Here is a 12535-nt window from a genome sequence, read left to right as displayed (position 1 = left end):
GTAGAAGAATGCCAGACTGCCTGTGTTTCACCCTAAACCTGGCTTGGATTATTTCATGTGTGACCCTGCTTCTGACCTATTCACCTGGGTTTGGAAATATGATGCATGGGATAATTTTACAGGTAAGTACAAAAAATTAGCTGTGAGAGAAGCAATAAAAAATTGCTTTTGTTTTTTTGTTTTTTTTGTTTTTGAGTCACACCTGGCAGCGCTCAGGTGTTCCTTCTTGCTCCACACTTAGAAATTGCTCCTGGCAGTTTCGGGGGACCATATGAGATGCCAGGATTTGAACCACCATCCTTCTGCAAGGCAAATGCCCTACTTTCATGCTATCTCTCCGGCCCAAGAAATTACTTTCTTAGATAAATGTGCACTATTAGGCCCTTAGAGAAGTTTCTGACAATAAACTAAGAAAATTTCTAAGATCTAAACTCAAAGAAGCAAAGATGTTTTAACAATATTTTAATCAAATACTATGGATAAGACTTCAACATAAATTATGTGTACCAGAAAAATATTATGCATTATAATTTATACTCATATAAATTATCTATACCAGGAAAAGATATTTTCTCCAATTATTTCATTTTTCCAGATTAAGCTGCAAATAAAATGTATCATACTTGATTTTTATATCAGGGGGTGAAGGAGAGAAAATGAGGCAGAATGGAGAGGAAGAATTTGAAATGAGTTTGCTTCTCAAAAGCCACCATACCTATTCACTAATGTATCGGGTCCAAATACCAGAATTGCCTGTCTCTTTTTTGTTTTTTTAAAATGCTGAAATTAATGCTGGAGAACTACAAAAACAACTGAAAAACCTTGACAGATAATCTTATGTATGGACTCAGGCTGCCTTCACCCTCTCATGAAGTTGTCCTTTACTCTTGGATAATTCCGAGAATTTGGGCAAATGAAAATTGCAAAAGAGTACTGTGAAAGGCTTGTGAAAGTTTCTCCTGGGTAGCAGGTAGGTCTGTTGGTAGACCAGCATGTCTTTCAGCAAAGCAGAATTCAGCATGTCCCATATGGTCCCCAAGCCAGGATCGATTTCTGAGTGCATAGCCAGGAGTAACCCCTTTACACCATCACACCAGGTGTGATGCTCAAAAACCAAAAACCAAAACCAAAACCAAAAAAAGAAAAGAAAAGAAAAGAAAAAAGAAAAGAAATGGACAGGTCAGAGAGAAATATTTGCATGTGTTTCAAAACAAATGGGGAATACTTGTTTTGTTTTAAGTGTCAGAAAAGGCCACCAAGAAGTTAATTTTACTCTTAAAATTCTGACTATCTCTTTTCCATCCATTTTTTTTCTGAATCATGTGTCCTTGTTGGCTTGTTTTGCAGTATTTAATATATGTATTTTCTAATAATCTTTCAGATCTTCCAGAATAAGCTACGATATAAAGAAATGAGATACTGGTCAGGATCTTTATTTGTTTATTTTGGTTTTGGGGTCACACCCGGCTGTGCTCAGGCTTTTTCCAGGCTGGGCTTCAGGCATCACTCCTGGATATGCTTAGAAGACCATCTAGGGCACAAGGAGTATGAACCTTGCTTCGGTCCATACAAGATAAATGTTCAACTCACTTTGCCATCTTCCTAGCCACTGGTTGAATTTTTTTTTTTTACTATACATTGGCAAGTTCTTCCTTGATTGTGGTATTTTCTGGATCCATATGTAAAAACAGAAATGCTTATTTTGTTCTGGCTCTGCTCCAGGAAGCAGAGCTGATTCTCCAAATTGTCTTAACTCATCTATCTGCATACTGATTGCTGCTGGATTTTTTCCCCCTAGAATCAGTTTTCCCATTCCTATTAGTGTCAGACTTTTGCTCATCAAGATCTACCTGGTAACTAAAGGTGTATCTCTGTATGCCATTGTCAAATGAACCATCTTTATGGAACCTTCCTACTGGAGATGACCGAATACCTGGCACCACACAAATCTAGGTTCTGCGGTCAATAATTGGAAACTTCCTAACAGTCCATGGCACTAAATCTCTCCCAGTATCCTGGAGTATAAGTGAGCTTCCAGTGTGTCTGAAACCCCACTATCCTTGCTGCCCTCTCCATGGCTGACACCCAGCCTGGCTGTTTTGCTCATTGGCTGGTCCCCCACTCTGTGTTCCAGATGTTACCTTGGTGATACACTAGCACTTCTGCCTTGGACCATTCTCAACAGTATCTACTGATGTCAGCCTAGAGTAAGGCTGTGATTCTCTGTTCCTCAGTCTTTGGGTTGACTGGTTGGTCTCCCTTTCCAGACAACTTCCAACTCCTACCTGGAAATTGGTTCCTCTTTTAGAAGAGTATTTGCTCATCTTTCCCAGATTTGATTTCCAATGCTTTCCCTTCTTTCAGTGCTTTTAAAATAACGGCTTCATCTTGTTGGTGGAGAAGTCTTGTTTTTTTCTCTCTGATGTTTTCACTTATAGCTGCTACCTCATGACCTAGAAGTTGCCTGTTTCCTGCTTCTTTGTTGCTTGAGTATGTTGTCTAATAGCATTAAGTAGATTGTAAATTTATAGAGAAGAGACTGTGTTATCAGTCCTGGCATTCTTAGGCCACCTGATCATCAATCAGTGCTGAGGTTTATTTTTGTGGAATATGTATTCTGCTTGGGAAAAGCCATGGGAAAAAATTTCAGCTGCAAGTATTAGTTTTAAAAATCCTTTGGAGGTATTCATAACCTCCCCCTATGACATTTAAACTCTTCCCTTCCATTTTTGTTGCATTGAAAATATTTGAAGAATCAAATATACACTCCCCTCAAAATAAAAACACCAACAGAGAAAAGATAGAAAAGGAAGAAACTTTTCATTCGTTTATGAATAGTGAATGCACTTAAAGACCTCTGGCTCTGGGGGGCAGAGATAAAATAGTCAAAGAAAGCAGCTATAGAATCATTAATATCTCTTTTGGGCAGAAGCTACTTAATAAAGGAAAAGGCAAATATTTTGCCTTACCACAGTCATCTTAGAACTATAGTTAATTGTGAGTCTATTCACTCACTGCAAGAGAGAGAAAAATAAGAACTTTGGAAATGTTCAAAAAAAGCAATAGTTGGATGAGGACAAAAGCAGAGAAAGTGTGACTGTTCCAATAACATAATTTCAATAAAAATGGTAGATTTCACATTCTCCTAGTTGAATTATTCTATTAAATTTATACTGAAAACTGGGTCACATTTTACTAGCCATCAGGATTATTTATTTTGATATTTTTGTATTAATGGTAAATATTGATCTATCTTTGACCTTGAACTTCAAGTTCATGGCATTTTCTTAACTCTTGTCATAGCCATTGAGTGACAGTTGTCCAGATTGTGATGGAATTGAGCAGGTATCTGAACTCATTTCTTTATATTGTAGCTTATTCTGGAAGATCTGAAAGATTATTAGAAAATACATATATTAAATGCTGCAAGACAAGCCAACAAGGACACATGATCCAGAAAAAAATGGGTGGAAAAGAGATAGTTCACATTTTAAGAGTATAATTCACTTCTTGGTGGCCTTTTCTGACACTTAAAACAAGTACTCCCCATTTGTTTTGAAACACATGCAAATCTTTTTCTCTGACCTTCCATGTTTTTTATTTTGGTTTTTGGGCCACACCTGATGGCTATGCACTCAGAAATTGCTCCTGGCTTGGGGATCATATGGGATGTTGGGGTTTGAACCGAGGTCCATCCTGGGTCAGCCGCGTACAAGACAAACACCATACTGCTGCGCTATCACTCAGGACACATGACCGCCCTTTTCTGTGCCCGCCTTTCCCCTTACACTGAGTCTTCCACAACAAGCCAGAGGCCGATTGTTTGGTCTGTCCTCAGAACCAGGGAGCAGACCCCCCACTCCCACCCCACGCCCCCAGAACAGGAAGGCAAGTGGAAACCAGACAGAGAAGCAAAGTGGAGGTGGAATCTACTCAATTCATCTCCTGGCTCCAGTGCAAGAAACAAAAGAATTTATGGGGCAAAGTGTGAAATAAAGATTGGCACATCTATTGCCTTAGTGGCTAAAACAGGTAAGCACACAAATTAGCATCAACATTTACATCTGGTTTGGGTAAGCTCACCAACAAAACTCTGTGTAAAGAAAAATAACCCTCTTTAACTACATTTCTACTGAACTACTTCCATCTTTGAATACAGCCCACTGCCCTAACCCCAACTAGGGGAGTCCTAGAGGTGTGCCATCGTTTTTCCTCTCCCCAAATCCCTAGTCAACAAATGTATAGGCTGAGACATCTCAACTCCAACAAAGCAATTCATAAAACTTAATTATTTTGTTGTTGTTGTTGTTGTTGTTACTGTTGTTTTTTCCCATACCCTACAGTGCTCAGGGCCCAGGGATATGAATCAGGCTCATTGGCATGGTTACATGAAAGATATGCCTCAGTACTTTTGGTTTTTGTTTGGGTACCACACTAGCAAGGGTTATTTCTGGCTCTGCACTCAGGAATTACTCCTAACAGTGTTCGGGGCATACTATAGATTGAACCTGGGTGCGTTGCATGCAAAGCAAATGCTCTACCCATTGTACTATCTCTCAAACCCCACCACTGTGGGGTGTACAAAGTTGAAAACCACTAGTTGGGCTGGAGAGATAATACAGGAGGTAGGTGATTGCCTTACACAGCCAACCCAGGTTCAATCCCTGACCTCTCATATGATTTACTGAGCCCTACCAGGAGAAATTCTTAAGTACAGAGCCAGGAATAAACCCTGAGCACATCTAATGTGGCTCCAAACCAAACAAACCAAACCTTGGTTCTAACTCCATGAACCTTAAAAGCACATGGGTTTGTCCACCAGTGTGTAAAGGTTGAACACTGTACTAACACATTCCCCAAAATCACTTCATAAGGCACCTGCAGGCTAGAATGGTCTCCTCTACCTGCTAAGCCAGAGCACCTAGGAAATGAGTTTCACATCTTGGACACTTAACTTAATATCAATTTGTTTATATCTGAGATAAGGAGCAACCAAAGGAGCGGAAGCTGTTTTCAAAGGATATGCTCTGAGCTTGGTGACCTTCAATTCTCTCTCCAGTTGAGATGGCCATTTCTAAGACCATTATTAAGTTTCTCTCATGACACAGAGCCATGACATCAAAAGGCCACACTGCCTGTTCAGCTGGAAGAATTCTTGGTCTTCAGTGAATTGTTCCTTCCTCTAAGTCCTTCCACACCAATTTGTCTGTGGCATCTTTTCTGCCTCAGTTGTCTATCCCCTGCCACATGTGCTGAGAGACAACACCCGAATCACATTTTCTTTGCATTCCCAGAACAGCACAGTGCCTGAGAAAGGAAAAGTCAGGTAGCCTGTATGTTCTAAATGAATGCTGAACTGTTTCCCAGAGCCCTACTGCTGAACTGGTTTCCACATCAAATCTGTTCATTTCCTTAGCATAGCGACTCAGGAAGCAGTTAAAGCATCAAAGAAAAGGCTTAGAGAGCAGAGAATGCTGGCAAATATGGGTTCTCACAGGATCACACACAGGCTTTGATGTGGTGCCTCAAAAAGTCTGAAGCACTTTGAGAATCCATGAACTTCTGTCTCTCGAGAAAGACATAGAAAGATCTTAAAATTGATCTTGCATTCTCAGACACTTCCTGGAAATGCAGGAAGCCACCTTTGACTTCATGACAACCACAAACCCAGGGCCCAAGAAGGTCACATGGGCAATTTCAGTCTGAAAAGAACATCATCAGTGGAAAATTGAACATATTTCATGTGTTAAGGCACTTTGGGACCAAATGTTTGTTGTTGTTGTTGTTTGGAGAGAGGGTTCTTTTTTGTTTGGGGGAGGCCATACTACTCAGGTGTTACTCCCAGGTCTGTACTCAGAAATCACTCCTGAAGAATGTGAAGGTTTATAGGTATAAAAAAGGAATTTTTATATTGTATTTTTGTGTTCCTAGGGTATATTCCTAGGAGTGGTATAGCTGGATCATATGGGAGCTTGATTTCCAGTTTTTGGAGGAATCTCCACATCACTTTCCATAAAGGTTGAACTAGACGGCATTCCCACCAGCGTGGATAAGAGTTCCTTTCTCTCCACATCCCTGCCAACACTGCTTGTTCTCATTCTTTGTGATGTGTGCCAATCTCTGTGGTGTGAGGTGGTACTCATAGTTGTTTTGATTTGCATCTCCCCCAAAATCCCTTCCTTACACCTATATTCATTGCAGCACTATTCACCATAGCAACCTGGAAATCATAGCAATCTGGAAACAACCAAGATACCCTTCAACAGATGAATGGCTAAAGAAACTATAGTACATATACACAATGGAATATTATACAGCTGTCAGGAGAGATAAAGTCATGACATTTTCCTATACATGGATGTACATGGAATCTATTATGCTGAGTGAAATAAGTCATAGAGAGAGAAAAAGATGCAGAATGGTCTCACTCATCTATGGGTTTTAAGAAAAATGAAAGACATTCTTGCAATAATAATTTTCAGGCACAAAAGAGAGGAGGGCTGGAAGTTACAGCTCACCTCATGAAGCTCACCACAAACAGGGATGAGTTTAGTTAGAGAAATAACTACATTGTGAACTATTCTAACAATGAGAATGTATGAGGGAAATAGAAAGCCTGTCTAGAGTACAGGCGGGGGTTGGGTGGGGAGGAGGGAGATTTGGGACATTGGTGATGGGAATGTTGCACTGGTGATGGGTGTGTTCTTTACATGACTGAAACCTAAACACAATCATGTATGTAATCAAGGTGTTTAAATAATATATATATAAAGAATGTGAAGGTTTAAACTCAGCTTGTATATGTGCAAGACAAGTACCTTACCTGCTGTACTGTCTCTCTGGTCCCATGTAAAATGAACTATTAAGGCTACAAAATACTTAATACATAAGCCTTGCATATATTTAACTTTGGTATAAATCTGGGCACTGAATATAGTCTCTTAAGCACAAAGCCAAGAGTGATCACAGAACACAGAGCCAAGAATAAGTCCTGAGCATCTCTGCATGTGACCCCAACACAAAAACAAACAAAATAAAAGACTTAAAAGGACTATCTCTCCCAGGGAACTTCTGATGGCAGATTTTATAAATATATCTGGCTAATGTCTCCAGAACCTCCAGGGGCTACGAAGCTGTGGGGCTCATTGGTCTTATTTCTTTACAAAAAGCAACACCTAAAATCTCCTGGACCTACTCAGGTGCCTCCTTACTCCTCCTAACTTCTCAAGAGAAGAAAATAAGCAGGAAGCACTGTGGGGCTTGGGGGTGATTGTTTTGTAAGACAAGAATCTTTTCAAACCCAAGTTTTGAGTCAAGGCAACTCAAAGCACACAGGAGAGTTTACAGGAAACACATATATTGATGGGGGAAGCTTCTAATCCAGGGAAGGCAACCATGACTAAGACCCAGAGGGTGCTAATTCCCAGGGTTCTGAGCTGAGTCCTGCAACTGTGATCCTGAAAAACTAATACTGGTTCCTCTGAGGATAAGCCCATAGGCCATGGGTGTCCTATTCACCCTGCCATGAGTCACAGTGTATCTATAAAGTTTTAGGATCAGTACTTTATTAGGTCATAAATTGAACACTGCTGGCCTGGATTAGACATAAAACTGCACTTAATTTTATGACCTAAATTAGACATAAAAATGCACTAAAAACTAAGAAAGAACGAAACAAATGTGGTCAAATGTATGAGAGATAAATACCGGCGAGTAGAACAGAATGAGGAAAGAGAAAAGGGCAAATCTAAACCACTAGGCCCCTGTGAAGAAAAAGGGAAGCGAAGATGAGCAAGATGCCGAGTCCCAGGAGAGAGTTCATCACAGCAAAGTCTCCAAGTAACTGCAACTTTTTTTTATGAAGTTCAGTAAGGCAGGCAAATCCTCACTGGTGCTTGATGGAAGCACAACTGTGTCTTTCCTCCCTTAGGAAAACAAACTCATGGGTGAATGAATCATTGGGGGAGCTAATGAGCACCTCTGATACATCCCAAGGAGCAGACCAAGTTAATCATAGGCCCATTTCATTAGTTATCCCCACTGATGAAACAAATAATATATCTGGAGGAGGTGTCTCTACAATAGCAGAAGGAATAAATAATCAAGGCAAGGGTACCAACAGAGGAGAAAGATTGGCGCACTGAGACAGATGGATGAGCCACCCTTGGTGCAAAAAATCAAATATAGAACCACAGAAATAGATGAGATGTAAGCACATGAGTGCAGTCTGAAATGGGTCAAGCAATAATAAAAGGAACTCAGCAACAAACTTTCTAAGAATTATTTATGCAAAGCTGGTAACAACCACCAAATGTGTATCCTAAAGACCCAGAAAAGGGCCAGAAAGATGACCACAGGGCAGGAGTGCATACCTGGCATGCATGAGGCCCTGAGTTTGATCCCTGCGCTGCATGATTCCCTGGTGGTCCCCAAACATAGTCAGGTTGCCCCACCTCCAAAAAATGACGCAGAGGGAACTTCTCTTATTGCTGCATGGAAACATTAAAGTATCTGTGATCATAAATTTCAGGTGAGGAGATTATTGACAGTAGAGGAGGGAGGATAAAACAGTTCCTGAAAGGACTGCAGTCTTCTTGCTACATCTGACTGGGAACCCCATTCTGTAATGTGCCTTTCCTGGACATGGGGTTCTCCCCTTTTGCCTGGGCGTCCATGTGTGCATTCAACCAATGAAAGCTTTCAGGCATCAGGAAGATAATACAAGGACGAAGGTATGTTATTAGCATGAACCAACCCAGGTTCAAACCCACATTCAATAGTCCAGAGACCCACTGGCAGTGAGCTCTGTATCTAGGAGTAAAGTCCTAAGTACTGTTGGGAATGCTTAAAACAAATAAACAATACATGAATGTTGCTGGGCTCTAAAAAAGTCCTTTTTGGTCATAGTCATAATATATTCGAGTTTAGAGTCCAGAATTTTAAAAATTAAAAAAATTATTTTTGGTTTTTGGGCCACACCCGGTGAACCTCAGGGTTTAACTCCTGGCTATGTGATCAGAAATTGCTTCTAGTTCAGGGACCATATGGGATACTGGGGATTAAACCCAGGTCCATCCTGGGTCAGCCACGTGTAAGGCAAACACCCTAACACTGTGCTAAATAAAGTATTTTAAGCCTCACAGTTTGGGAGGAAAAAAAAACTAAGAGCATGCTAATGTAGGAAGTGTAAGATGTCCACAAAAATTATACAACATGAGTCTTGGCCCTCTAAAGTAAAAGGTGGTGATAGAAGCCTCTTGGCACATAGAGATATAGCCGAATGATCACTGCAGGAAAGTGGCATTATGCCTCCCAAGGAGATTATGACAAAACTATGATCATTCAGTAGAATAACATGGAGAGAGGTTGTGATCCCCATTACACTGCTACATAAAAACACTTAGAAAGTTCTAGTTAGGGGGATTTAAGAAGACATCAGATTATAAATTTTCAAAATAAGAAACAAAGGTGAAGAGAAATCAGGCTGTTAGTCAAAAGCAATATCTCGTCCTGTCATCTAAGGAAAATGTGCGAGAAGGAATTACTTCAGTCAGTTATCAACCTACCTTCACAGAGTCTTTAAAGCCATTTACTAAGGAATAATTCATTTCAATCCACATTCAATCAATTATGGAAAACTTTTTTTTCATAACATTTTTTGCTTGTCCAACCTGATGCTGGAGTTTAGAAATTCCTTGCATATCAAAAAAATTAATGTCTTGAGCAGGAAAAGTGAGGAGTTTGTCTTGTACTTGGCCAGACCCCAGTTTAATCCTCAGAAATACAATAAGAGTGAAAGGGTAGAACACCAGATAAACTAGATATTCTAACACTAATCTAATTTAGTCATTTTAATCTCACCCACCAAAAAGATATTAAATGTTGATGGGATGACAGGGGTGGAAAAAACAGCAGATTAAAGGAAGCCACAGCCAAGAAATCACACACAGAAGAGCTAAAAGAACAATAGGAAGAAGTAGAAAACTTTCTCAGTGCTCTCCTCCTCACATAATCCTGGACCGATGACAGAATCAGGCAGGGCTCAAACACCCAGACAGTGACAAAGTACAGAGCACAGGAATTTCACCCCCCCAACACACACACACACATACATGAATATGGCCAAAGACTAAGGTCAGGAAAGCTAGAACAACAGAAAACAGTCCTTGAAAGATCTTAAGATAGGTGACAGCCCCAGCAAGAGGACACAGGGGACAGAATTCTTCTCAGCTAGACAGATTCTAGACAGGAACAATAAAGGAAAGAATGGAGAATGGATAAGACCAGATCATCATATACCAGAGGTAATGTGGCCATCCAGACCAGACGAGAAAGTTACTCATGCGATAAGGGACCCCATACACAGGTCCATATATTTGAATTGGCTCAGACACTTGAACTTCTTAAGCATCTGAGATTGCAAATCTCTCATACAATCTTTGGGGCTACAACAATATCACAGGAAGTAGAGCTCTTGCCTCGAACACTTGCTGACCCACAATGAATCTGACCCAGATTCAATCCATGGCATCTCATATGGTCCCTGAACTCTGCCAGAAGTGATTTCTGATTGCAGAGCCAGGATACTCTGAGCACAACAGGATGTGTTAACAAAAAATAAGTAATGCAAATAAAAAAATCTTCTTGAGGTCAGAGAGATAGCACAGCAGTAGGGATTTGCCTTGCAAGTGGCCAACGCAGGACAGACCCAGGATCTATTCCTATCATCCCATATGGTCCCTTGAGCCTGCCAGGAGCAATTTCTGAGCGCATAGCCAGGAGTAATCCCTGAGCACCACTGGGTGTGTCCCAAAAACCAAAAACATGATTTTTTTCCTTAAAATCTCATACAATTCTCAAGAGCTCACTTGCACAGGAAAAAAATCACTTTTGTGCTAACACCACCACCATATATGGTTCACCAAGTCCCATCAGGAGTAAACCTGCAGCACAGAGTCAGGAGTAAGTAAGTAAGTAAGCCCTGAGCAGTCCAAAAACAAAGTCCCCCAAAAGAGAACAAATGTCTATTTTATGCTGGAAAATCTTTCTCTATCTCCAGCCCAGCTCTCAACATGAAAGGAAAGTCATGATCCCACCGCACATTTTAAAAAACTGTGAGAGCACCCACATTTTCTCAAGAGTGAGTGACATGCCACAGAGAGACGAAAATCTCAAAAAGCCGATATAAAATAAAATTAAATTAAACTGGCTTGATTTTAACACATTAAATGCCGTCAAAAACACATAGTTTCCCTTGGGAGATGTTGTAATACTCACCAATGAAGTGGTTGTGGCCTAGGACAAGCATCTCCTCGGGCAGCACCAGGCCCCCAGGAGCCTGCAGGAGGGTGACACTGCGGCCATCGATGAGGGAGCACTGCTGGAAGCCCGTGGCTGTCACCTTCCAGAGTAAAATCAGTGAAGCAGTAGCATCCTGCCATATCCTGCAAACAGGAAGGACAGAGCCAGAAAGGTTATCTTAGGACCAGTGAGCATCAGGCCACAAAGACTTCATCAGTGAACCAACATAGGATTGTCTTTCTGCATATGCTCTGTCCATGTCTTCACGCAGGCCATAGTAGTCTGTCCCCCAGTTTCTACAACCTACATCACTAATCAGTCATGACCTTGAGGTAACAATTGTGCTTATTCAGGCAGGCCCCCCCCCCGAAGTTCTTGGATAGGCATCACCTTCCACATCTGCCAAAACCAGAGAGTTGACTGCATGCATGAAAAATACATGTAATGTGCCCCCATATGGCTTTACTGAATTTCAGTGCCAAAGCAGATAGCAGACAAAAGTGGCTAATCTCCCAAGCATCAGGTCTCCTTTGGCTGTTCTTGCTTTATGGAGAAAAAAGAAATTCAAAGAATGAGATATATAACCCCGGGCCTCATTTTCCCTCCCAGGCCCAAATCTTGCAGCTCTTTCTCAACCTGTTTCTCTGGCTACAGAAGCCACAATTTCTTCCACAAGGAAATTAGTCCCCAACCAGTTTCTGTCTCCTGTGCTGGAGACACGGGGTCCTTCATTAAGGTAACCCATCTCTATGCCTCATCTCTATGCCCCTCCTGCACAGGCTCACCACTCTGAACATGAAGGTACAGAGGGGTGGGTGGTGTTCCAACTATACTCAGACCCTAGCACAACAGAAAATGCAGACGGGGCAAGTGACCTTGAGGCAGCATGCAATCTTCCATGGTCCCTGGATCAGAGAGCTTTTTCATGACAAATCTAGGGTGTAGAGGGGAGGGGAAGTGGAAAGAAAAGGAGAGAGGATGGGGAGAGGTGAAGATGGCAGGAGAAGGAGGAGGGTAAGGGGGAGGGCAGGGAGAGGAAAGGACAAAGGAGAAGGGTAAGTAGAGGAAGGGGGAAGGGAGAGGAGGTGAAAGGGGGAGGATGGGAGAGAGTAGAGGATAGGAGGAGTGGGGAGGGAAGAAACCAGAAGGAGAGGGGAAAGGAGTGGAGGTGGGGGAAAAGACAGGGAGAGATGAGAAGAGGGGAGAAGAGAGGAGAGAGCAGATGAGTGGAAAG

General features: G+C 41.5%; 1 protein-coding gene across 1 annotated transcript in view; it reads right to left on the bottom strand.

Moving 5' to 3' along the window:
* Positions 1-12535, bottom strand: part of DNER (delta/notch like EGF repeat containing) — a 341370-nt gene that overhangs the window by 173687 nt on the left and 155148 nt on the right. Inside the window, exon 4 of the mRNA XM_049769355.1 lies at positions 11278-11444. Coding sequence (XP_049625312.1) covers positions 11278-11444 — 167 coding nt within the window. The remainder of the gene's footprint in view (positions 1-11277; positions 11445-12535) is intronic.

This window comes from Suncus etruscus, chromosome 2 (genome assembly GCF_024139225.1).
Source record: "Suncus etruscus isolate mSunEtr1 chromosome 2, mSunEtr1.pri.cur, whole genome shotgun sequence".
NCBI lineage: Eukaryota > Metazoa > Chordata > Mammalia > Eulipotyphla > Soricidae > Suncus > Suncus etruscus.
This window is presented reverse-complemented; position numbering and strand designations above follow the sequence as displayed.